Genomic DNA, 27,843 nt, shown 5'->3' on the forward strand with positions numbered 1-27,843 from the left:
AGCTCAGTTGGTCGTCAGTAAACAATGGCAGCAGAGGTTGACTCCGATGAACAACTCCTTGTGGAAGCTTTCACAGTTGATTCCAAGAAAGGCAGGGGTCTCCGGGCAAAAACACTTATCCATGCTGGGACGGTTGTATTAGAGGAATATCCCTACGCTTTCATTTTAAACGAAGAGCAACTTAAACTGCGATGTGGACATTGTTTACGTGCGTTCACGAGTGACAGAATTAGGTAAGTTTAGCCCCATGTATGTCTTTTCGTGTTAGTGTAGAATTACCTTGTTCTAACCAGCCTATCACACAGTGTCCGTGAGAAGTACAGAACACCCCAGCGTATTTTCCCCATAATAACTATTCATTCTCTGAATTACTTCGCACGTTCAGATAGGTTTTACATGTTTGTCAAGTGTGTCTGCACGGAAATCAGGGTATATTTTTCCCTTTGAGAAAGCATGAATTATCACCAGGAAGAAGATCACTACACTACTCACTAGATCTAACATTCTATTCTAAGGTCCTAACACTTAAGGCTTAAAGTTAGTCTAAGGAAGGACAGGAAGAAGAAGAAGAAGAGGAAGAGGAAGAAGAGGAGGAGAAGAAGAAGAAGAGGAAGGGGAAGAAGAGGAGGAGAAGAAGAAGAAGAAAAAAAAAAAGAGGAAGAGGAGGAGGAGGAGGAGAAGAGGAGGAGGAGGAGGAGGAGGAGGAGGAGGAGAGTGCATTACTGCCATTAATGCAGGTGGCAGTATAACCAGGTGTTGTTGCTATCAATCTACATCCCCTTTTTGTGAAAACCAGAAATACCAGAAGAAAACACCTACTTTAATATGAGCATGCATACTATTAAAATGCTATGTTGTTGACATAGTGGCTTAGTCTTTGACTGTAATGTACACATATGGATTGTGTGAAAGACAAACAAGTGATCGAATGTGATTGGCAGTAGGTAACCGAGTAAGAATTATGAGTGTTCTGTGGAGTGTTGTCAGCATTTATCTTATAGATGTACTGTACTCACACTGTAATCACGTATAAAGAAGTGAAGTACCGTGTGTACTTACCTGGTAATAAAATATATTTTTGTAATTCAATTATGATAGGACACGAACTGTATCTTATTCTAAAATTACTCATAGAATTAACAGAATGACTCAAACTAAATTAGAAACAGATGCCCCAACAGTGATTTCCAACAAGTTGTTGTCATTTTGCTTTCAATTTTACTGATCAATAAAGATAAAAAAGAATATATATATATATATATATACATTTGTATACTTGTAGGTCAGTATAGCATAGAGCCAAGCCCAGCTGGTTTAAAAACAAGCAAACAAACAAACAAACAAACAAACAACTTGATTAGTTGGTTGTTGGTTGGTTCAATGGTTGTTGGTCAGTGAATTGTTTGTTATAATCATATGCCACAAATTTTGTACAGGTGAGTTACAAATGTATGATACAAGTCTGAAACTCTGTCTATCATCAAAGCCCTACCCTAATCCAAATTGACAGCAGAAATGTTTGTTTTAACAGCTTAAATGTATATTTTTGTATGCATTCCCCCCTCCCCCCAGGTTTATGAAACCATATATACAGAATAGGACTTTCTAATTTGTATGCGTGATTTGACCATATTATAGTTTGGGGTGATTGCTATGTTATAACTGTGTGAGACATACATGTAAAAATTAGCATGTTTTGTTGCTTTTCAGAGAGGAAGGGCTGAGGGCATGCAGGACTTGTAAGCAAACATTCTACTGCAGCAAGACTTGCCAGGTTTGTACAGATCTTGTTTTCCGACAGATTGTAGTCTTCCTTGACTTCCGTACAGAGTACACGTCTCCCCAATCTGTCTGAAATTGATGCATGAAAGTGGAGTTAACCTACTATGATTTGATATCTATGTTTAAATATTTATGAATGTAATCGGTAGGTTCTTATGAAGATGGATTGGGATTATTAAGAGAAAACAGTAAAGACAGAAAACATGATCTGTTTAAAAATAGCAACACAATGTCATCTTTGCAGGTATCTGGTAGTGCGGATCATTACTATGAATGTAAGCTGCTGAGAGCTCAGAGCATGGATCATGCTGAAGTCACCCTCAGGCTGGTGGCAAAGATTATCATCCAGACCAAGGTCAGAGGTCACATGTAGAATCTGTTATCTTCAATCCTTCCACTACCTGTACTGTAAAACCAGAAATATTTGCAGCATGAAACTTTTGTGAACTTGGGCTGACAGCCTTTATGGCAGCATGAAAATTTCACAAAACTGTGCCAACCATGAAAAAAGTTATGAGTGTCCCATATTTATTCTTAAGTACCAGTACTAGAAACCTAGCAATGCAGTGAATTTGTTGGACACATACAAAACTGCTGGTCAATATTAAACACACAACAAAAATGAATGCTCACTACTAAACAAGCATATACTTTAGGTGTGAGTTTCTTCAATTTGTCTCCCTCTACTAATTAAATTTGTTCAGATCGCAACTGCTGATCTGCAAATTAACAAACATGCCAGAAAAAAGGAACCACTGGGACTCGAACCTGTCACCTACTGCTTTCCGGTCAGCAATACTACCACTAGCATACCTTTTAAAGCATATTTTAGTTAAAACAAACAATGAACAAACAAAAACAATGAATGAACACGACTTGTGTATTCTAATATGTCTACTAGTAGGAGTACTTGTTTGGTATACAATATTGTACCAGCATTTAATGCATTGTGTAGACAACAACTTTCACAAATCTGGACTTCTCATGAAATTCATGAAAGTTTCTTGCACTCAAAAATTATTGGTTTTTACAGTACTATCTGATTATTTTTCACACACACAGTAAAAGGAAGGACAGCTACATTTTGTATGCTGTAAATATCTCCCCATTCATACTGTTGCAAACTCCTGTGTGTGCTTTATTTGCTTGTTTTCTAGCATGTCATCTAACATAGCATTTGGGATTTTGCTATCCAAAAGTGGAGGTTGGTTTCAACAGTAATACTTTATCTCCACATGAGAACATTCCAGTGAGATGTCACCAGACAGACAACAGTCAGCTGGTTCATTGTAAGGTTATTCTATATTGTCAACCTGAGGCAGCCAAGATTTATGTCCAGCAATGCAAAAAATAAATGTTATCATGTTAAAACAGGTGCTTGATACTTTAAGGTTATCATGAAACTTTCCTTTGACACCATTTGAATGACTTACTAAAATTCGCCATGGCCAAAAATTGTTGAGACGTGTCTAAAATTGCTTGTATTGTAACTGACTGGCTTTTCATGCACTTCTATCATCATTAAGTGCTTGCATACATGTAAAAAGGTTATCTTTTATAGAGTTTTATGTTTCCGTAGTTTTTCTTAAATGATATAGTGTAACAATCAAGTTATGTCTCTGCCTCCAAGTGTCAAAATGCTGTTTCTTCTTCTGGTGTGGTATTTCAAGTTCTGTAAAAGTAGAAATTTTCATGCATTTCATGCAACATGAAAGTAGCATGAAAATGAAAGCACAGAAATATTTTCCTTTCGTGTGTAATAATATATATATATATATATATATATATATATATATTTATTACAGCAAATTTCAAACACACAAAATTCATTTTACTCAGCTGAATTTGAAAACTTCATAATCACTTACTCAATTACTCACTCCTACACCTTTACGGTATTTCAGAAACAGACAAGAATTTTGGGATGGTCGGGATTTTTGTTGATGCTTTATTTTCTTCATTTGATAAACATAGGAGCAAGATGACAAGAAAAGCCCCAGCTCTACCTCTGGCTTCCCTTCATCTCTCAGAGATCTCTGCTCACGTAAGTCCCTGCTCTCCTGGCTACAGAGTCTAATACCACTCCATGATCAAGCTGCCATTAACAGATACAGTCAACCTTGCTCTGCTAAAGTTAACCTCGCATAAGTCAAATAATCATCAAAGTTGGAGGTCTTTTCAAGTCCTCTTTTGATATATCCTATTGATTTTGATCCCCCTTAAGTTGAATTTTCTCTATTAAAGTCGAAGCTATTTCTTCCGCCCAAATAGATTCGATTTAGACAAGGTTGACTTAGAGTAAAGACACATACTGTAAAACCAGATAATTCACTGCATGAAACTTTGCAAATTGGAGCAGACAACCCTTTTCTTTTCTTTTGGTGTGAAAATTTTGTGAATTGCCGAACATGATGATGTACTGTACAACATTGTACTGACGTTCAATGCACCATGTAGACAAAAGCTTTTTTTTGTTTGTTTTTTGTTTCACAGTAACCAGAATGATAGAAGTTTCAGATTTTACCATTCTGTTTGTGTCAAGTAATATTATTCATTTTACAAGACATGATACATTATTGTACATTGCACTGTAAGTCTTCCAAAGTGGGGAACAGATCAAATACAGATCAGTTATGACATCCATCACATGAATGGACTGTACAATTCTTTAGGTAATCGTGAACATCTTCACAGATGTACGTGGATGAAATACAAGTCTACCTGGCATGAATTGCCTTTTTATTAAACTAGTGCCATTAGACTATAACTGTTCATGGCAGTGGGATTACATTTAACCAGAACTGAAACTTGGCAAGTGCAATTAATCATATGCTCCATGCCACTTAAGTCTTTCTGTAGATAGGTTTAATACCATCTTTTATTTGTCAAAAAAAAAAAGTTGTAAATATATTCCTCATCAGAGTCTGAAAAGCTTTTCACTTGGTTTCAAATGTACGTCATGAAGTCCAAAGGTACACACAGATAGTTAATGACCTCAGCAAACATGCAATATGTACATTCTAGCCCGAATTCACAAAGGTGGTACAAACAAAACCATGGTCTAAACTATGGACAAAACCATGGAGAGCCAAGTGTCAAACAGAATATTTCGTTACGAAATTGGTCATTTCGTCGACAAAATGACTGTTTCGTTAACGAAATTATCATTTCGTGGACGAAATGTTCATTTAGTTACAAAATGTTGTCATTTCTTTACAAAATAATCATTTCATCGACGAAATGACTGATTTCGTAGCGAAATATCGCATGCAACACTTGGCATTCCATGGTTTTTGTCCATGGTTTAAACCATGGTTTCATTTGTACCACCTTCGTGAATTCGGGCCTCTGTGTATACATCATAACTGGTTCAAGAGAAGTATGCATACTGGTTTCTAAGAGAAGAGAAGAGTAACATTATATTTTGTTTCTACATTGAATATGGGTCCTTCAATTTTGTGTGTGTAAAATATATGTGACCCTGCCTCCCAAAACCATCAAGACGTTGCCACACATGGATTTTGAGTTAAGGGCAGGTTCTGAAAAAGCAGATAGAGCTCTAAATTAAAGGCATAATTTACCATTTGCAAATGAAACAAAAACCCAGCATTAGTGCTTCAAAATAGTTCTAAAATGTGAATTAGGGATAGAAACAACCAATGTAAATATTAGAACCAGTATAATCAATGCTAAGTATTGTTAAATAAACAAAATGTGAACAATAGTTATAATAAAATGTTTCCAGACTAAACCGTCTACAGTTATGGTTTAATAAGAAAATTGATATATCCTTACATTTTAGGCTTTATTCCAAAAACGATATATGGTATAGGATATTTTGTGTACAACTGACCTCCACATGCATCAAAAGTGATATCTTGAACATCTTTTAAATCACTGCTCCCCAAGGTAAACAGGACCTTTAATGCATAATTTAATACAAAGTGGAAGATCTAAAGATCTAAAAATCTTTAAAAAAGTGAAAGTAAAATCCAAAGAATGAAAGAGAGCACACTTTCTGGAAAAGTGTTTACTGAGAAAAGAGGCTTTGATGTTCAGGGTCTATCCATGTGCTTAATCTCACCAAGCTGTGCTCTGTGCAATGAATGGGACAAAACAGGAAGTAAAACTTTGTAGCACCCACAGTAAAGTGATAATCAGATACACACTAATCAGATACACACTAATTAAGCACATTCTTTTCATGACTGATGCAAACTTTGAGTGCAATAGCATCATCTGTTCAAAAGTTATTAGAGTTGAAAGAAATAAAATGGGGCCTCTAAAGTATACCTAATCACACTATTGTAGTTGTATTTTGGTATTTTTGTATTATTCTGGTATAGATATTAATTTTCCGGTAAACTGTGCGCTCAGAAACATCGGTATTAAGCGCCTTATAAATGCATTATATTATTATTATTATTATTATTATTATTATTTTGTCAAAAAAGAGTGTTCTACTTAGATAAAACTGCAAAAAAGAAAAACCCAAAGCAAACACAAATTACTATTTGTTTTACATGATCTCAAACTTTAAGATTATGTGAAAGAAGAATCACTTTGTCAGAAAATATGAAAAACTGAAGATTGACTAGGTTAACCTATTTCACCTAATTTTAGTCCTCACTTAAAATCACTAAAGTGTGACTTTTTGTTGGTTTTGTGATGCTTGGTCATGTATGACTGTGTGTGTTTATTATGTGTGAATGTGGGTGGGGGATGGATATGTGAATAGGTTGAGATTTCGCATTAATTTTTTATGTTGCATTTATCCATGGGATGGTTGGTTTGTTTGCGTATAATTAGGGTATAAAGCTTTTGTCACATGACTCACAAAATGAGAAAAGTGATACTACTTTGCATTAATTCCTTGTTACTTTAGAGGGGCTGTGAACTATCTGAAATCAGAGGTTTTCTCAATGTAATTGCTCGTCCGTTTTAGGTGCTTTTTAGTGAGTTTTCATTATTGCATCGAATGTTGCTTGTTGGATTTACTGTATCAGCTTCCACATTGTATTTAAATGTTCTTATTTACGTAAAGATATTTACATGTACATGTATAGTACTGAATGGCCCCAAAGGACAACCAGTTTAATTTTCCTTGTGAAGCTTTTGACATGGCTGTTACTTTAATTTTATGTGCCTCATGGTGTGTTTTCATTGTCATTTTGAACATAATTATGTGTTTGGGTTCACTCACTCAGTAAGTTGGTCAGTAAGTTTGTTTCATTAGTCAGTTGGTCAGTTAGCCAGCCAGCCAGTCAGTCAGTCAATCAGAAAGTTTGTCAGGTACTGTAGAAGGTCAGTTACAGATCTGTTAGTTTGGCACTCAATCTGTCAATCAGTCTGTAATCAATCATGAGACAATCAGTCAATCACTCAGTTAGTTGATCAATCAGTCATCCAATCGATCAATCAATTAGTCAATCAGTCAATCCGTGAAACAGTCAATCATTTAGTCCATCCATCCATCAATCAGTCAATCAGTTAATCAGTAAGTCATTTATTCAGTCAGTCAGTCAGTCAATTAATCAACCAGTTAATCAGTCAATCAGTCAGTTTATCAGTCAGTCAGCTAAAGGCACATGGTCCAGGTGGTTTAGTCGAATGCGAACACGGGCACACGGCACAAGTTTCCTATAGAGACCTATGCTATCGACTCCTCTTTAGCGCTTATGCTGTGACCCAATTTCCCTGAGTCCGAAGAAGTCCGATCCACTGTAGTCAGTGGTCCGATCACAGTTCAGCTCATGATTCGGCTGAGGGGGATGACAGCTTTAATAGCAAACTTCTTTTGTGATGTCATATAAGAAGCACATAAGCACGCTTCCTGGCATCACTACGGACTGCTTGATGCGCAGAGAAGACAACGAAGGCAATGTTACCTAGCAACACCTATGTGCTTTACTCTTGATGACAGCTCAACTTTGGCAATCTTCGTATCATTGCTAATGGTGATTGGCAGTATCATCAACAGCGCCCTCTCACCCACCGGGACTATGCGCCTCTAAGGGTATAGTCAATCAATTAATCAATCCAACGGTAATAGCTGTTAGTAATATAAAGCACATACAAACTCAATATCTCATGTGATGATTCTGTCTAGGGATCATTATGATAGATATAAAAGTAGTAAAGAGCATGGAAGCAAGAATTCCCTCTTGAGCTGCCAGCTACTGGAAGAGTTTATGTTTCAAGATGTAATGTGTACGAAGCTTTTGTAATATGAGCTTCCAAAGTTGTTGAAAGTTTGCTTACCGGTACTGTCAATGTGTTGCTTGACATGTTTGTGGCTTGTGTGTGTGTGCATAGTATGTGTGTTTCGTACAGTCAAACCTGTTTAAAGCAGCCACCCAAGGGAGACAAAAAAGTGGCCATTCTAGATAGGTGGCCGCTATGTACATGTTATCCAACTTTGTGTGCTTTGCCTACATGTAGGACCTACATTTGTATCATCGTTGCATACATTTAAAAGTACTTACCTATATGTACATGTGTGTGTGTACATATGCACATATATGTGTTTCAAAACATGCATTGCACAATGCCTGTGTTTATGAAATAGTTGCACTGGAGCATGACCGTAGTCGTAAAGAAAGCTTAACGCTAGTGCATTTAATGACTGAATGAGTGATGAAGGCAGCTGTGGTGATCACTGAACATTGCCCAGGAATGACTGGCATGGCTACAATGCAGAAAAATATGCTGAATTATCAGCTCAGCTACAACTCTATCGGGTGTGTGGCCGCTATAGACAGGTTAAAATCTACCGTGGGGAAACAAAATTTGTGGCTGCTGACCGTGTTAGACAGGTGGCTGCTATACACAGGGTCTTAAGTTTACAGGGCTTTTCTCTTGCAGGGATTTTTCAGTGGCCGCTGTATAGACAGGTGGCAGCTATTAAGGCAAGTTTGAATTTGTTTTGTGTTTCAGGATTTCATCTATCTTCTGCACTGTTTAAAAGAGGTTACATGTAATAACATTATCTTATTATACCCCCGCCACACGTAGTGTGAAGGGGGTATATAGGAATCACCGTGATGTTGGTCGGGCGGGCGGGCGGTAGGTCGGTCGGTCTGTTGCAAAATCTTGCGTCGTGAACTCCTACAGTTTTGAAGCAATTTAAATGAAACTTAGGGTAAATGATGATATTGAGGTATAGATGTGCAAGACATGTTTTTTTTGTGTTTGTCTACAATGCGTTGCCATGGTAACCATAATTTTACCAAAACCTTGTGGATTGAATAACTTCCATAGCATTTAAGCACTCAATTTCAAAATAGGTATCTATGATGATCTATAGGTGTGTATTTATGCAAGACACTCTTTGTGTTTGTACTTGACAAAGCATTGCCATGGTAACCGCATGTTTTCTTCGAAATCTTGTGGAGTGAACAACTTCCACAGTTTTTAAGAAATTGAAATCAAATTTGGTAGGCATTATGGCCTTGAGGCATAGATGTGCCATAATTTTTGTGTCGGACAAAGCGTTGCCGTGGTAACCATAATTTTACCAAAACCTTGTGGATTGAATAACTTCCATAGTATTTAAGCAGTCAATTTCAAAATTGGTATCTATGATGATCTGTAGGTGTAGTTATGCAAGACACTCGTTGTGTTTGTACTTGACAAAGCGTTGCCATGGTAACCGCATGTTTTCTTCCAAATCTTGAGTGAACAATTTCCACAGTTTTGAAGCAATTGAAATCAAATTTGGTAGGCATTATGGCCTTGAGGCATAGATGTGGAACACATCATTTTTGTGTTTGTCGGACAAAGCGTTGCCATGGTAACCATAATTTTACCAAAACCTTACAGTGGATTGAATAACTTCCACATCATTCAAGCAATTAAAGTCAAATTTAGTATGTATCATGATCTAGAAGTGCAGTTATGCAAGACACCAATGTGTTAATATAAGAAAAATGTGTTGCCATGGTAACCACTCACTTTTGTATCAAAATAAACCATTCAAGCTATGACAGTCAAATTTGGTGTGTATGATGGTCTTTGAGTGTACATTGTAGTTATGCAAAATGTCCCTTGTGTTTGTATCAGACAATGCATTGCCATGGTAACCACACTTTTTACCCAAACCTTGTGGAACTCAGTGTCAACTCTGTAATTGTACAATAAACTAAAATCATTCTGTTTCCAATTTGACAAACGTGCACAAACTTGGTATTAACGTCATTGCCCTCATGATATCACATACTATAAAGCAACACTAGGGGCGGGGGTATTAATCACCTTCAGTGATATTACAGTAAAATATCCCGTTTGCGGCAGTTTAAGCATTGTTAAGGGTTTTTCCAACTTGTAAACAAATCAGGCAAATTATTTTCAACCATTTCATATATCATAGACAAGATTATTCATTAACGCAATTGTTTTCATAAAAGACATTTACCACTGACCAACGCAGTTTTCATGATTTACCAGGGCAAAACCCGGCACAATTTTCGCCGATAAGGGCGATATGCGACGTAGTATTTCTGCTTGCGGCACGATGTACAATCCCTATGCAATACGCGCGTGCTCCGCGATCTTCAGCTGAACGCCTTCACATGTCTCGCGAACATTGCGTAAGCGCCAATTCCCATTGCGAAAGCACGTGAAAATAGCGGGCGCACATGCATTGGCCGCAAACAAGATCGCAATTCTGGCGGTGTTGTTGATGTCTTTCTCGTGTTTTTCTCAATTTTTTTCGATGGTAACATCCACTTTCCGAAAAAAATGGCGGCCCACATTGGCTCGCGAAAGTTCTATTTTACGTGAGGATATGTTTTCAAAATCCATGAACATCGAGAAAACGACAAAAAATCAAGTTTCTTGGACCATTGTTTCTTAATTGTTATGTTAAGAAGTACCGAAAATTTCATTTTGGATGCAATATGTTGTCATTTAGGTGAGAAAATTACACTTTCGTCAGAGATCGTGCCCATTTTATCGGTTGGTTTTTGTTGATTGCTAGTGTGTTAGTATATGTGAAGTGTGCATATAACAGTGCAATGCAGTGTTTAGCGGTATATTACCGTGTATGTTGTACCTGCCGCGAATGGCTGTACGGCCGCTTACTGACGCAGTTACTCTACTTGTTAGTATATGTTCCAGGCCATTTTGTCATTATTTTAATAGCAGAACGGAATCAACTGAAATAATACTACAACTGAAAGCTCACATGACAGAAGCCTCGTTCACATTACATCTTGATGAAAGGTAAGCACTATTTGGGCACCCGTCCCGCTTCATCATGAATATTCATCATCTACATGTATCCATAATACCGTGGAAATACATGATTTTTACATTTCCCGGCAGCGTTTTTACATTTCCCGACAAAACCGAACATTTTTCCGTCTCCCGGCGAGACGTTTTAACATTCCCCGTTGATGCAATTTTTCGAGATTTTTATATTTCCCGGCAAAAATGTTTTTACATTCTATGGCACGTATCCAGCGTTCTGCCATTTACTAGTACAGTATCTTACTGCCTGATGAATATTCATGATGAAGCGGGACGGGTGCCCGAATAGTGCTTACCTTGATGAAACAGAAACTCTTCCAGAAGATGGCACTTATCTACCTCTTTTACACAGTGTAGAAGAGGAGCTTCCTGCTTCCATGCTCTTTACTACTCTTGTAGCACCAGCCAAAGTGTAATGGATGTCAAATGCTAGGGTTAGGGTTAGGGTTAGGGTTAGAAACTGAAATCACAAACTGTGTCGTTGCTGTAGTCAAGGAAACTGCAATCGAAACCGTCCAAATCCATATTTGAAGATATTATTTTGAGATGTGGAGGGTTTCTCATTCCTGTAAATTGAGTTGCTATCTCTTAATGTTTTGATTGACGTGCTTCCAGGTCAGCTCTCGACCCGGGCCCAGGAGTACATCCAACGCCTTTTCCACCAGTACGAGAAGGGCTGGAGGGGCAAGTTCCGCTCCAGACTCTTCCCCATTGGAGACGGGCGAATCTTGGACGTCTACCAGAAACTGGTGGCCAATGACTTCTCCATGTACGATGAGATGAAGAGGACGGTTATTGGAGAAGCCATCTACATCAGGTGAGCTTGCACAGATTTTTATTAAGTTTTATTCATAATAAAACATTAAGGTATAATTTACCATTTGCAGATGAAACAAAAACCCAGCATTACTGCTTCAAAATAGTTCTAAAATGTGAGTTAGGGATAGAAACATCCACTGTAAAAATTTGAACCAGTATAATCGATGTTACGTATTGTTAAGTACACAAAATGTGAACAATAGTTATACAAATGTTTCCAGATTAAACCATCTACGGTTATGGTTTAATGAGAAAAATAGTGATAGAATGTATCTCCTTATATTTTAGGCTTTATTGTAAAATTTTTGTATGGTAGGATGTTTTGTGATACAACTGACTTACATATATGCACCAAAAGTGATATCTTGAACATTTTTAAATCACTGCTCCCAAAGGTAAACAGGACCTTTAAGATACAGTCAAACCTTCCCTACCGGTCCGCTGTGTATAATGGTCACCTGCTGTATACAGCAACTCAAAAAAAAAAATAAATAAATAAAAAATAAAAAATCCCCTCCCCCTCAGAAATGCCATGTTTAAAGACCCTGTCTATAGTGGCCACCTGTCTAAAGTCAGTCATTTTTTTGCTGCCACTATAGACAGGTTTGACTGTTACATCAGTTTAAATGTGTCCTGTGCAAAACTAGTTTGTCATGGCTAGAATCATCCCTCTGTCTGTTGAGTTTTGCGCCATAAATGCCGAAAGGTAATGAGTGGTCTTCAACCACGTCCTTTATGATGCTGTTACACTTTGAAGGGTCTGTAAAACTTTTCATCTGACTTGAGGAACCTGTATGGTATGCTTTGAAACATTTTTTAATTGTAATCTTTTCAGAACTATAGTCAAGACATTGATTCTTTTGTGCATTCCTTTTGCAGGGCCTCTCTTCTCAACCACAGCTGCGAACCAAACTGCACCTTTGTGTTTGACGGCAGGAGACTTAGCGTGAGAGCCATCCGGAGGATCGAGGCGGGAGAAGAGGTGAGGTTTTGTTTTTATTTAGTAGCTGCTTAACTCTTTCTTTGCTTTGAGCATCAACCAGCACAGAAAGTTCCATACCATTGTACACACTGTCCCCACTCCCTGGCACGAAAAGGGTCCAATGTTTCCTTCTCTAGCAGTGACTTACAGCTGTCTAGCATTGAATCTTTGGTGTGCAATGATCAAAATGGTTATTAGTGACTTTCTGGCACTCTCACTGAAACTTTCATTTCACTTCTGATCTCAACTTCTTTAAAGTAATAGTATCCTTTTCTCTGTCTTCCCTTACTTTCTTAATTTTTCCTTTTATTCAGAGAATTCTCATGCTGTATTAATTCTCTCTGGAAATGCTGTATACGCCGAATATTTCGCAAGGTTTTTATTTTCGCGAATTTTGTGAGTCAGGTGCTATTTGCGAAATTAAAGACATGCAAAAATATTGACTCTGATCCTGATGTGAATGTAACGTATGCGTGTACACTTCTCCGTTCCAGTATAGGACTTCACAATCGCGAATTTAACCACTTGCAAAATTTTCACAAAATTTTCACAAAATTTTAGACTTGCGAAATATATGGCGTATACAGTAGTTCTCATTGGAGAATACTCCCTCTCTATTTCCATTTGTATCTTTTCTCCACTCTACCTGATAACTCAATAGTTTATCAAGAGAGTGTTAATGTTGTTGTTTTTTTATCTATACCGGTGATTATTAAACTATTATTAGTGATCATTAACTATTTTTGCTTTCTTCAGCTTTCCGTATGGAATTGTATCCATTGGAGGGTGCGTAACAATCATTTTCAGAATGAGACAATTCTGAACTGCACAATTTGTTAGTCTGTATACGTGTGTATGCGTGAATATTATGCAAATATTGAAGTTTGTACAGTGCACTCCCTTTATATGAAATGAACATGGTTATAACGAAATTCTGGTTGTAACGAAATAAAATTCAGGGTGCAACATTTCGCGAATTGGAGGCGATAGCCTTTCTCGCAGCATGAAATTTTCGCGACTTGCCACTGTCATCCAATGCATATTGTGTAGGCAAGAACTTTCACGAACGTTGCCGCTCGCGAAATTCGCAAAATTAAAATGCACGCGAACATTCCTCGTTTTACAGTATAACGAGAGTCCACTGTATGTGTTTGTTATGTCACTTGCTCCCTGCTGTTCTTTGTTCTCAATCACAACATATGCCATTTTGCTGTCTTTGCTTATCATCACAGATTTGCTGACCATCGGTGAACAGAAATTATGTATCCATCCACTTGATTCCTTTTATGTCATTATGACTATGGCATTGTTCAATTTGAGTTGCCTGTTTAAATGCACCAATTTTTAATGAAATATCTGTAACTTGACAACTTACAACTTTATGTACTAGCAATTAAAGGGTTGGTGAAATGTTGAAATAGGAAAATCATTTTTTTTTTTTTTTTTACATAAGCATAAAAAGCTTTGTTTGACTGAGCTTTCTTCAAACCTTGCACATAAATTCTGGTGTTGCTGGCAACCAGTTTGTCCTGTTGTTTATATGATATGTAATTGATGGCCAAATTCATTCACTCCCTCCCCTTCCAGAATTATCATCTTTCCACCATATCACAGCTAGGTCTTAACAGTGAGTAGTATGAGTAGACAAAATTGATCGAAGCTACAGTATTAGCTGGCAGACTTTTCAAAGATTTGTAATAGCTGATATTGATATAATGTTGTTGTTTTTTTCTACTCGATACAAAGTGCTTTAAGATTTTTGGTGATTTTTTTTTTCTCAACCATGTGTCAAGGTTTCACTCGTAATCACAAGATTGAAACCACAAGCCATAAAAGGGCCGAATGTGATCGGTCAGAGTCTTCAGCAATGAGGGAGTGTGAGACCAAACAGGATGTTGTTAAATTGGCCAGGCACCTGCTGAATGGGTGGCTCAGAAAGGATTCCAGCAGTGAGAGTGGAGATAGTGCACATGAAGCATTTGTGTAGCTAGATAAGCATATAATCAATGATACATATTTTGCATTAGATTGTAGTGACTAGAGTGAAATCCAGTGAGCAGACTAGTATATTTTTTTTTCCTGATTGTGTATACATGCAAATTGGATAAGTGGCAGTTAATTACAGAGTACCTCACAACCAAAGACGCTTAACTAATAAGACACGAAAGTGCGCGCTAATCCTGTACAAAACAAATGGACAGCGCGCGGTCTTCAAGCGTATTACGCACGTCACCTGAGACGCGCTGTCTTGACACTTGATAAACAACAGCAGCGGCTTCGGGGACAGCGCGTCTGAGGTGATGTGTGTCTTTGCCTGAGACGCGCTGTCTTTGAAGATGTTGTTGTTTATCAAGCGTCTTTGATTGTGAGATCATGTTGTTGCCAAATTTTTACCTCCACGAAATAATTCTTATTACTCTAAAATCTTGTTCTTCAAAATAATCCCCTTAATTGAAAAAAAGCTACGACTATAATTTTTAAATCTTTTTAAGATAATAAAAACACCATTATCTTTGGAAATGAGTGATGTTCCTAGGTGTGCTGAGTTTGTACTTAGCTCTCTTTTGTATCGTCATGTAGGGTAGCCATTTTGTGTCCATCTTTATCGCGCGCCTTCATATCTTATTATCTCTACTATCTTTGCTCACAACACTACCATTTACAAAATTTGGATAGTGTCTGGTGCTTGCTCTGAATATGCTGCAGACATCTGCTTCCTCTTCAATAGTCCTTCCCTCTCTCTCGAACCGCCTTTTCCCGATGTCACTAACCGTTTTGCCCTTTCTACCTTTTAGTCTTGGTTTTTCCAATTGTTTTGTGTGCCTCTATGTGTGTACATTTATGTGTGTGTGTGTGTTTCTGTGTGCCCCCATTATTCTCCTTTTTTTTTTCCTTTGTAAGTATGATTTTTTGAATGGCCCAAATCCCTATAAACTTTTCTCTTTTATGCGGGCCCTTTTAAAAAAATAAAATAATACAGTGATTTTTAACAAAATAGTTTCATTGAGGTTATGCACTTGCTCATATTCTACTCCGCTTTCAAAATGTATATTTGTGTATTTTGTAATACATTGATTACAGTAAAAGTGGAAATTTTCACTGTGTTGAAATGTTCGTGCATTTCGCGCAACCAAGAAGGTAGCGTGAAAATTAAAGCACGCAAATATTTTTGCATGCCATACTGTTCCAGTAGTTAGCGACCTGATTTCACGGAATTAAAAACACACATAATTCATCTAACCCAGCCGAACGCGTGAAATTACTCACGCGAAAATACTGACTTTTACAGTAGTTGAAATCGTTGTATCTGAAAGAATTTGTTTTATTTGGAAAGAAAATTTTGTTTGAAATGAAAAAGAGATTGACTAAAGTTTATAACTTCACTGATTCTCCATCAAATTATCTTTCACAACTCCCTACAGTGTAGCATCAGTTACGTGAGCACTTTGCTGCCGACGAGACTCAGACAGGAGAAGCTGAGATCTGTGTATGGATTTGTCTGTCAGTGTCAAAGATGTCTGGACACCACCAGGGTATGTCGAGTCATTCTCATTACCTCCGCCAAGGGAGGAGGTTATGTTTTTGTTACCGTTGGTTTGTGTGTTTGTTCGTTAGTTAGTAAGTGGATAGTTAGTTAGTTTGTCCGTGTGCAAAATAACTCAAAAAGTAGTTAACGGATTGGGATGAAACTTGCAGGAAAGGTTGAGAATGACACAAATAACAAACGATTAACTTTTGGTAGTGATCCAAGAATTTTGGGGGAATTTATGAAGGATTTCTGATATTTTGGCAGGTAGGGTCAATGAACTTGGAATTCAGGCTGCACGGATTTGAGGTTTGCATGCGCGCACTAAAGTACGTGCTCTAGTTTCTGCTAGGGCAAGGCGCGCCGTGCAGCCAAGGGTTTATGACGTATCAAAGGCTTCTACATTGGGAAATCGGGCGACTTTCAGCACACTATAAACACTTCAGCATGCTACTTGATATAAGTACTTACGGGTGGAAATCAGATACACTGTATCTCTATGGAAGAACAAGATCAGTGATGGAAATGAGCTGCATGCTTGGTGGAGGTCTGCGCTCTCAGAGTGCTTCTCTAGTTTTCTATGTTTAACCCACTGAGGACAGGCTGACTTTGCTACAACACACATTTCTGATTGACACTTACCCGAGTATACTCGGGACTCGTCCTCAATGGGTTAATCTCTAAATCCTTTAATTTGTAATAATATTACCTCCACCAAGGAGGTTATGTTTTTGCCAGCATTGGTTTGTTTGTTCGTGTGTTTCTCTGTGTTTCTCTGTTTGCGGAATATTACTCAAAAAGTTGTGGAGTCAAAAGGGGCCTCAGCTTTCGATCTTAGGAGAATCTTCGTCAGAGGCAAAATAACAAACAAGCAGGGAAAGCAATGGGAGGCAGGTCATGGGCAAGGAGCCCAACAGGTAAAGGGAGGGGGATTAGAGCAGGAGGGTGGACAGACAAGGCAGGGGGGGGGGGCGGACAGACAAAAGGCAGAGGAGGGTCAGTAATGATCATGAGGATCATGGGGGCAACCATTGAAGGAAAAGGATGAATAGGGAGGCAACATCAAAGAAGATAAGGAACACCAGAGCGATAAAGAAAGGGAAAGAGTAAAAAAGCAACAGCAAGGGCAAGGAGGGGGGGGGGGGGGGGGGGCTGAGCAAACAGAGAGCCCTGAAAGGTGTACTAGGAGGAGGCAACAAAATGAAAATAATCACACATATCAAAATATATATACACACGCAGTAATGATAATTATAATAACAATGATGAAAATAATGATAAAAAGGTTGTGAACGGATATGGATGAAATTCACAGGAACAGTTGAATGACACAAAGAACAGACTGATGATTAAATTTTGGTAGTCATCTGGATCATCGTCTGGATTCACATTTTTTTTTTTTGAGAGAGAGATTCTTTATCTTTGGCTAATTTGGCCAACAAATGAGGGAATTCAAGCTGCGCGTATTTGAGGTGTGCATAACCGCACTGATTGCACAGTCGAGGTGCAGCAGGATGCTAAGGTAAAGACACTAGGGATTCTTTATCACTGGGAAATAGGAGCATTTTCAACATATGTGTATATGAGTGGAAATGAGCTGCTCAGCACAGGTCTATACCCTCTGAGTGCTTTTCCAGTTTTCATCCTGTTTTCATTTCTATCTTGTACTTATCAAATAGCGTCTTCATCGTTGTAAAGCTTGTTTCATCTCTAGAATAGGAGTATGGGAATTGTGGTCTGGTTATGATGATTAATTTGCTGAGCTAGTTTGAATCATGAGCGCTACATTTTCTTCCCCCTGTTTTTCCACTGATGACAAGACGCAGCCATGTTTTGGCTGTCTCATTTCAATTTTGAGGGTTCCCCTGTAGTCACACTGAGAGGGTTTCCCTCTAGTCACACTCACGCGATGATTCAGTTCATGAATTAATCATGGCAATTGAAAGCCTTGTAGCCGCAGACAAGAATAACCATGTCCCAAGTGCTTGAAAGCATGACTGTAATATGTCTTTAAATGGGAGAGCTGTATTATAGTGGTTATTAATAAAGCTCAGTACATTTTTAACTGGAGATCTGGGTTCAAATCCTGCTTAGCACACACATGTACATCCATACCAACGTGTAGACAAACCGTTTCACCCCGAGTGCCCGGGATGTGCATGCATTCATGTCAGCTAGTACAGAGTTAATAATGAAAGCAAGACCCTCAGAAAGATCAGAGCTCACACTAGAAGAGGCTACTCTGGTGTGGTAAGACTATTTCTTGTAAAAGGAAAGTCACAAACTCACTGTGTGATTTGCTATCCCCTTCATGGGACTTCCTCTTTGTAACAGAGTTGAGAGTGCGTTTGTTTCTGTGTGTTACTCTCTATTGCTCTATTTCTTTCTCTTTTTCCCTCCATCCATCTACCTGTCTCTTTTTTCTTCCATTTCTAGATCTATTAATATAATAATATATCTCTCTCCCCCTTGTCTCTGTTTCTGTCCCTAACTCTCTTTCTGTCCAGCATTCTATTGTTACCTATGCCAAGGGAGGAGCTTATGTTTTCGTTACCATTGGTTTGTTTGTTTGTTTGTTTGTTTGTCCGTGTGTAAAATAACTCAAAAAAGTAGTCAACGGATTTGGATGAAACTTACAGGAAAGGTTGAGAATGACACAAGTAACAAATGATTAAATGTTGATAGTGATTCAAAAATGTTTGTGCATTCTATGAAGGATTTTCAATATTTTGACAGCTAGGATCAATGTACTTGGGAGTTCAAGCTTCACATTTTTTAAGGTTTTGATACGCGCACTAAAGTGCGTGCTCTAGTTTCTGCTAGGGCGAGGCGCGCCGTGCAGCTGAGGGTTTATGATGTAACAAAAGGTTTCTATATTTGGAAACCGGGCGATTTTCAGCATGTATCAATATACGTATGGGTGGAAATCACTGCTCCCTGTGAAAGAACAAGATCATCGGTGGAAATTAGCTGCTTGGCGGAGGTCTGCACTCTCGGGGTGCTTCTCTAGTTAAAAGTAGCTTTCTGTCTCCTTCCTTCTCCTTTCTGAATCTACGTCTCTTTTTGCCCTTCTCTCTCTATCTAGCTCTCTATACATATCTCTCTCTCCCTTCCTTTCTACTTGTGTTCTCTCTTTCTCTCTCTCTCTTTTCTCTCATCCACTTCATCTCCATCTAGCTATGCATGTATTACTCTTTATCCCCAATTGACAAATATTAATTGATTTCTATATCTTCATATCTATCTATCTATCTATCTTTATATCTATGTGTCTAATAATCCATCTCTTTAGTAATTCATGATTGATCTACCTATCTTGCTGTTCATTGATCCATCTACAATGTACCTACAAAGTGTATCTATCTGTTTATATATTAATCAATTTATGACTATCCATCTATCTATCTATCTACCTGTCTACCCATGTATCACTGTATCTCTAAATCATATTCCACTATACATGTGTGTAATCTCCTTTCTATTACTAAAGCCTCCTACTGAGTTTATCTAGTTACGCTATCTCCATTGCATCTATCTACCTATTATTGTATCTTTCAATTATGTTCTTATGTCATATTTATCTCCTTTTCTCCTTCAGTTTAGCCTCAGACTTCACATATCTGTCTATCTACTCATCAACAAACATATCTACCTCGGATGTACCTACAATGTATTCATCTATCCATCTATCATTGTATGTTGTTCAATCATTTTCTAGATGTTTGTCTATTCATCTCCTTCTCTCCATCAGGTTGGTTAGCCTCAGACTACACATATCTGTCTATATACTCATCAACAAACATATCTATCCTTGATGTACCTATCTATTTATCCGTCTATCACCATATATCGTTCAATCATTTTCTAGAATATTATGTTTGTCTATTCACCTCCTTGTCTCCATCAGGATAACCTCATGCTGTGTGTCAAGTGTCCCAGTAGAACATGTCCCGACCCTGTTCTTCCCGTGCAAGGTAAGATGCATAGTCAGGTGCCTTTTAGGTTGAATAAACCAAGTGTTTTAGTAGCCACCTCACAAGCAAATGTTGTTTCCTTCAATCACGAATGTGAGCATGCATTTCACTGCAGTAAAACCATGTAGAGAAAAGCAGTGAGAACTTCATGGCCACATGGTCAATGCAGAATGACATTTTTGCATACAAGACATGTATTCATGATCATTTATTCCCTAGAGTATAACACATCAATTCCCTGTTACAGTCTAAGACAGATTCATAATTGTCAGGTTATTATTCATCATGTAAATGTTTATTTTGCTTTGTCTAAATAAAGAGTTCAATTTCATTTTATAGGACAGATAATGTTTTAGGTGTATTTCTGTCATATCATGCAGAGCAATGAATTAAAGTGTATCATTAGCAAGATTGGTTAGCTGGTGTATATGCTGCTCAAAATTTGACAGTACATGTGTATATCGAATTGTTTATTTTAACAATCTTGCTCCCTTCATTAACCTCTCTGGTATTGAGCAAAAAATATGGTTCTGTTAGAATTTGCCCCCCTCCCCTATCTCTGTTTATCATAGCAGAGTAGATTCCTTGACTGTGTATCTGCAATAAAGATATTGCTTGCAAAAAGAGGAAGTGGAATAAAAAAATGAAGAATGGATTGTCCAAAAGCCAGTATAGAAAAAAACTTGTTGAGGTATGTATTGTTTTCTGAAAGAAAGGGGGAATATATAAATTGTTATTTTGATACCATTGATAATGACAGCATTGGCATCAAGCCAAATTGTTCTGCTCCTCCACCCTGAAGTGAAAAATGATTTTGTGCATCCCTCTGTGACAGATGGATGCTTCCAAATGTGTCATACCTGCCATTCAATCATCTCATCCCTGGAACATTCCACTGCTGTGGAGGGGATGGAGGCATTCACAGAGGAGATTCTGCAGGAAGTCCGAAAGTCCCAGCAGGAGGTGGCAGAGCTCAATTCGTATCAGAATATCCTTTGCAAGCAAACTAAATGAATTGACAAGTTGCCAAAAAGGAGACCTGCGATCACTTTAGGAAATATTCATTGTTCTTGTTTTGATTCATTTGATGCATTTTTGACGACATGACTATGAATACCTAATCATTCTTGAGTTGACAAAACCACAAACGGGGCAAACAAAGGAAGGACTGTGTGCATATAGTTTCACTTTACACAGGGCTTGACATTAATAGCAGTTGTCCGGTGGCTTGGGGCCACTAAGAATTAATGGGGGCCACCAAAATTCCAAAAAGTCTATCTTTTGATGGCCCAATCAGGCAGTTAAATTCAAAATGAATTGTTTCATGTTGATGTATTTTGGGTCATTACATTTCTTTTTCAGGCCACCAAAGTTACAGATTAAGAGATTTCAGTATTCAGGCCACCAGACAAAAAAATATTAGCTCTACTTCATAAGTAAGCTGAAATATTTTGTATTGGCACTGTAAGTTTGATTGGTTAACCTATTGATTTCTAGATTTTTTTCAGAACCATGCCTCTGTGGTTTGGGATTATAACTGTTTGATTTCATTGTTTACTACTCATCTTTAGTGTTTCATGAGATAAAGAGAAATTTTCTTTCTTATCAGCCCTTTGTTAGGTTGTGATTTGGCAAAGCAAAGTGAGTAATTTTTGTTTTGTTTATTTGTTTTTTTTTTTACATCTTGCAGATATTTGGATACATTCAAACATTATTTTTATATGTCAAAGCTTTGGCTGTTAAATTGATCTAGATGTGAAGAAAATTCAGTCTTGATTTCAGGAACATTACGAGAGTGTTTAACCCATTACCGACCAACAACATAGTGCTCGACTGAGCAAATGCCTTTTAAAGATGTTAATTTGCTTTAAACTTCAAACAAACAACAATTCTCATTCCAAGACTATGTGACCCTTGACCCCATGATCACATGATAGCCGCCTGGCAGTCATCCTCCGGCAGTGCCAGCGCCAGCAGTCATCCCTACTCCACCCCACCCACCACGCCTGCCTGCGACTAGCCCTAGAGGCCATGCAGACATTCTCCCGCCTTGCGTGGTGGGGGGAGGCTCTCGAAGCCAGTCAAGGGATCTTGGAAGGACTAAGGTAAACTTTATAATGGTCACCATAGGGCCCATTCACACACACTGAAAAAGCGTGATTCAAATCACTTTTTTTTTTTGTGCACTCTGATTAGCAAAAACTGGTACAATTTTGCACACTGTTTATACACACTTTGCACAGCAAATAACCATGACTATTTCGGAAACGTCACACTTTTAGTGGTGAGCGGATTGTGGTTTAAATCATACTTTTAAGTCACAGAAATTATGTCTACATGCATTAAAAAAAAATATATATTTTTTGCATTGCGATTCAAATCGCAATGAAAGTATCTTGACTGTGGGGGTGTGTGAATAAGCCTAGATAGTCTATAAAACCTTTTCTTTGTCCTTGGCACAATAGAGATTTGGTCATTGCACAGCAATAGAAACTTAACCTGTTTAGGATGAACTGATGTTGCTATAACATGTATTTCCCATAGGCACCCGCTCGAGTATACTTGGGACTAATCTTCAAGGCGCTAACTTTCAAAGCCCTTTTTTCTGCAAAGTAAATTTCTGAGAGCTTAAACTTTTTATCTATTCCATCTGTGAGTTATTGACATCTGATTTGGACAAAGTACGTATCATTTTAAAGCTGAGAACATCTTCCTTCAATTCTTAGACCTTGATTGAAAAAATGTCTGTTCTGTGAATTTTGGGTCAGAGTTGAAGAATCCCATGTTTTGTCATACTAAGACCCAGAATTATTGACATTATTGAATACCAAAATGTTGGCTCCTGTGTGTGGATTAAATATGAAATTTCATTCAGACATGACTGGGTGGATTAGTTACAGTGAGGCAATAATCATATTTATGTTTATGCCCACATGACTGAATACCAAAATGTTGGCTCGTGTGTGTGAGGTAAATATGAAATTTCATTCAGACATGGCTGGGTGGATTAGTTACAATGAGTGAATAATCATACATATGTTTATGACATAAGGAAGTAATTGTTATTGTAAGGTCAAGTAGGGAACTTCCTTTGGCAATGAGACAATTTTGAAGCAGCATGCTGTCATAGAGAGGAAGTTATCAGGAACTTTAGCTCATTCAGGATTTCTGCTACGAAAGAAGAAAGGAGAGTTATTCTTACAAACTAAAATATATGATAGCTTCATGCCCTCTGACAAGTGTTTGCGATGGTATGTATTGTGTAAAGGTTAAAGGAAAAAATATAGTTCTTGTACACCTGCAGAACTGTCAAATTTTGCTTAAAAATGTACACGTATGCATAAGAAATTTGTGGAATAATGCTGTAATAACAAGATATTTGTTGAGTTATCACAAAAATGCAAAATATAAACCAAAAAGGTTCGCCGGAGTCGCAATCTCAGAACTTACGCGGACTCGGGGACAACTTCGGCCTTGCTTTGACGGCAAGACCAGTTGTCCCTCTGGATTGTACTGTGTTGTACTAAGGGAGCGCTTCGCTTTTTGGCTGGTCGCAGTTTTGGGCCGAGTTGTTACAATGTGTGCATCACAGAACCTCTTTGGTGCGCGTACAAAATGAATGTGCGCCTATGTATAGAATATGGCAATCACGAACTGCGTGTAAATTGTCTGAAATAGGGCTGAGTTGTTCCCTAGTTCCTGGATTCTTTTGAAATAAAAGTCGGTATATCGACTTTTATTATTCTACACATTTGATCACAAAATACTCCAAAACAACTCATCAGCCAGGTAAGTTTCTTGGTAGACCCTTACGATTTATTGCAAGCAAATATGAAATGGTACAAGACAGGTTCTCAAACCCTTAGCAGAACTATGTTTTCACTTTAATTATGATACTATGACGAAAAGCATGGTTTGGTGTAGAAATATAAGTCCTTCTGAAGATGTGTGCCTTCTTGAGGATGCCAAATTTAAAGAGGGCATGCTGTCTCAACCATGGCAACATGAGAATGGTTTACATAGAGGGTAAAATATATCCCATAAAACCTACAAACAGACAATCTCCCTCCTGTGTGAGTGCCTTTCAAAACCTACAATGTATGTACAGTCGCTAATTGTTTTCCCATTGATATTTTGACATGTAGACTCCATCTCAGCCCAGAGGACCCTTACCTGGCATTCTTCCTCTTGAAACTGAGCATCGTACACATAAATCTCGGCAATGATAGCCTGGCACAGAGGCTACTCAATCAGGTGAGTAAACAATGCTTAAGCAGTAAATTGTCCTCAAACATTAATGATGATATTTCACCGTATTGAAAATTGTTTGTTCATTTCAAGACATTGTCACACTTAATCTGTATTAGATGTTCTGCTGTTGCTAGCAAATGTCAACATTGCCTTATCTATTAAAGGTAGGGAATCCCATTTGCACGCCTTAAATGAAGAGTTGTATAAATACAGTGGTATGTTGAAGAGAGTATCATTTTAGAAACTCCCAAAAGTATTGAAAGTGGAAGGTAACATTTAGTACATTTTTTTGACCGTTAGATTTTGAATTGAATTGTTTTCGGGGCTCACCGTAAATTCCATTACATTACTAGGCTACCTTTGCAGACCCATGTACTGCATGTGTGTCCATCATGTATATTTTGTGAAGAAAGTTCATCAACACTTACAAACATTTCTATATACATTCTTGCCACACACTCTATATGTTATTACATCAGCTCTTGTACTTTTAGATTTGTGTTTATAGATCACAAATACAGAAGAATGCAACAAAAAGGCTTAAGTGTGGCTGACACACAAAACTACTGAGTAGTTGAGTTTTGTGCATCATTCAAATTTTAGATAACTGTTGACTTTCAAATTTCTAAGCAGTGGCCTAAGCAAGTCCCCTGAGGTTCATATTTAATGTTTTGCTGCATTTTGGGAGGTCTGTAAAAGGTATCCCCTACCTTTAAGAAAGAAAGGTTTGTGGTAACACCATGTGTATGAAGTCCTTGAAAGGGCTATTTGGGAGCTTTAACTTTTCTCATTGGGGATGTTCAGAGGGAAAAAAAACCTGGTCTGAGCATACGCAGAATCCCATATCAAAGTCGATCTATTTATAGCTCGCGCGCCTGACTTTTCACTACGCGTTCTGGGCTATTTTTACGTCCGCTCAGTTCAAGACATAGAGAGCTACTTCATGTACCGATCATATGGGGGCGCCATTTTATTTTTTATATGTTGCGTCTCTGCGTAATCTGAAGCCACTTTTCAGCACGACGCAGGGAGAGAGGAGAACATCCAGCTCAAGTGTCGTCTCAAACGTCCGTGCAGCAAATCTAAAGCTCCCTATTGTTCAGCAAAAGAAGACCCTAAAAAGAGGTCTACGGTATTCTTTTTCCAAACAGCAGTCCTGCCAAGGACTACATATGTGTGCATCACAAAACCACCAAAAAGCTGCCAGACATGGATTTTTAATTAAGAGCAGATTCTGAAATAGCAGACAATATAAAGAAAATATGAAGGGAATTCCACAAAAATTCATTTTTCATGAAAATTACACATTCCATCAACTTGATACTGACATATATGTTTAATAGGGGTAGTAATTATTCCCCCTGCTTTCAGTAAGCAGTTAGTCAAGTGCTCTTTCATTATGCTACAAAAGTAAAATCATGTATTTTCTTTATATTTTCTTTACAATCGTTGTCCACACATGATGTCATTAAACTTAAGTAGTCTCTTCATCCAGCGATTCCAATACAAAAACTTTAGAAATTCGTAACTTTTGCATCGATTGTCCAATCTTCCTCAAACTTTCACTGATGTGTTCTACTAACGTTACTGTTTTCACTCAAATCCACATTTCTCTTTGGGTTTTGGTTTCCTGTAAATGGTTAGCCAGGTTGAGAGATGCTGGAGAGTTGAATAAGATCATAGTACAGTCAAACCTGTCTATAGCGGCCACCCAAGCGAGACGGAAAAAGTGGCCGTTATAGACAGTTGGCCACTATGGACAGGTAATCCAACTTTGAGTGCATTGCTTACATGTACATGTATCATCGTTGTATCCTTACATGTACATGTATGTGTGTACGTATGCACACATCGTGTGTTTCGTGCATTTAACCATGCCGGTGTATATGAAATTGTTGCACAGTAGTATGTGTATCGTCGTGAAGAAAGCTTAACACGAGTGCATTATTATGACTGAATGAGGGATTAAATGCAGCGGTGGTGACCACTGAACGTTGCCGGCATGGCTACAAAGCAGAAAAACACGCTGAATTATCGGCTCGGCTATGGCTTCAGTGGGTTTTTGGCCGCTATAGACAGGTTAAAATCTACCGTGGGAAACAGAATTTGTGGCCGCTGGCCACATTAGACAGGTGGTCCCTATACACAGGGTCTTTAACAGGGCTTTTCCCTTGGGGGGGGGGGGGGGGGATTTTTCAGTGGCCGCTATAGACAGGTGGTCACTATAGACAGGTGGCCGGTAAGGCAGGTTTGACTGTATTCCTAAAGTACTGTATTTGCTTTCAAATCTGTTGGCATGTCTAGTTAAATTTTGATGTAAATGCTACATACCAGTATGAATGAATATTCTGTTCAAACTATTGTTGTAGAGATGGAAGAAGTTCTATAGTTTTGTGAACTTCATCATGTTTTCACTTTGTTCACTTGGGTTTAATTCTTTACTGCAAAACGTAGATGCCAAGTCAGTTCATTTGAGATGTTGTTTATGCAAGCCTTTCTAGCAATTATTCTACAGAGACACAAATGGTCCACTCTTTAAAGAGGTCTGTAATTACTGCAAGTAGCAATGAATGTCATTGCTGTCACAGCAGCTATACAACAACCAATCAGTCATCAGTATTAAATGTGTTGCTGTAGTATCTGAAATTATTACACTTACACTCCCGTATGTTACGATGTCATCGGGAGCGGCCGTGTTCTTTTGTTATATCGAAATTTTGTTATAACCGCACAAATGAATAATAAAAATACAAAGAGCGGATAATGTGGAGGCCCGAATTTTTACTTCTTGTAACCGGAATTTCATTATAATCGTGTTCGTTTTAACGAGAGTGCACTGTATAACCAACAATTATAATACCTATCCTTATGAAAAGGGTCCTGTGTGATGAATGGTGATTGATATTCGTAAAACAAATGAAATATGTTATTTATGCCAGGTGAGTATAAATGCCAACAGTTTAATTGCTAATCCTTGTCAATTTTTTTTTGTTTGTACCCATTTAGACGATTCCCCTTCTTGAGAAAGCATATGGAGAAAGTCACCCCGTGACCCAACATGCGAGGGCGCTCTCTCAGCCGTCTTCCTAACCTGTGCCTCTACCCACAATGCACTGAGCTTCCTGCATTGCCTGCTCAGGGTCACACAGAACTTGTATTCTCCGATGTGGTAATTGTTACCTTCTTCCACCAAAGAGTACCCACAACACTTCCTACTCAGATCTCTTCATCACACCTTGAAGCAGTGACCTTTTGTTAGT

At 38.1% G+C, this 27,843-nt stretch overlaps 1 protein-coding gene across 1 annotated transcript; it reads left to right on the forward strand.

The window, feature by feature from the left end:
* LOC140241035 (N-lysine methyltransferase SMYD2-like) lies at positions 1-27,843 on the forward strand. The gene is made up of 12 exons (XM_072320805.1): positions 1-233; positions 1,711-1,774; positions 2,027-2,137; positions 3,757-3,826; positions 11,647-11,848; positions 12,730-12,832; positions 16,255-16,365; positions 20,266-20,332; positions 21,168-21,320; positions 22,263-22,437; positions 24,478-24,586; positions 27,590-27,843. The coding sequence occupies exons 1-12, from the start codon at positions 25-27 to the stop codon at positions 27,671-27,673; spliced, it is 1,458 nt and encodes a 485-aa protein (XP_072176906.1). The 5' UTR covers positions 1-24; the 3' UTR covers positions 27,674-27,843.

The sequence above is a fragment of the Diadema setosum genome, chromosome 17 (assembly GCF_964275005.1).
Source record: "Diadema setosum chromosome 17, eeDiaSeto1, whole genome shotgun sequence".
In the NCBI taxonomy this organism is placed as follows: Eukaryota; Metazoa; Echinodermata; class Echinoidea; order Diadematoida; family Diadematidae; genus Diadema; species Diadema setosum.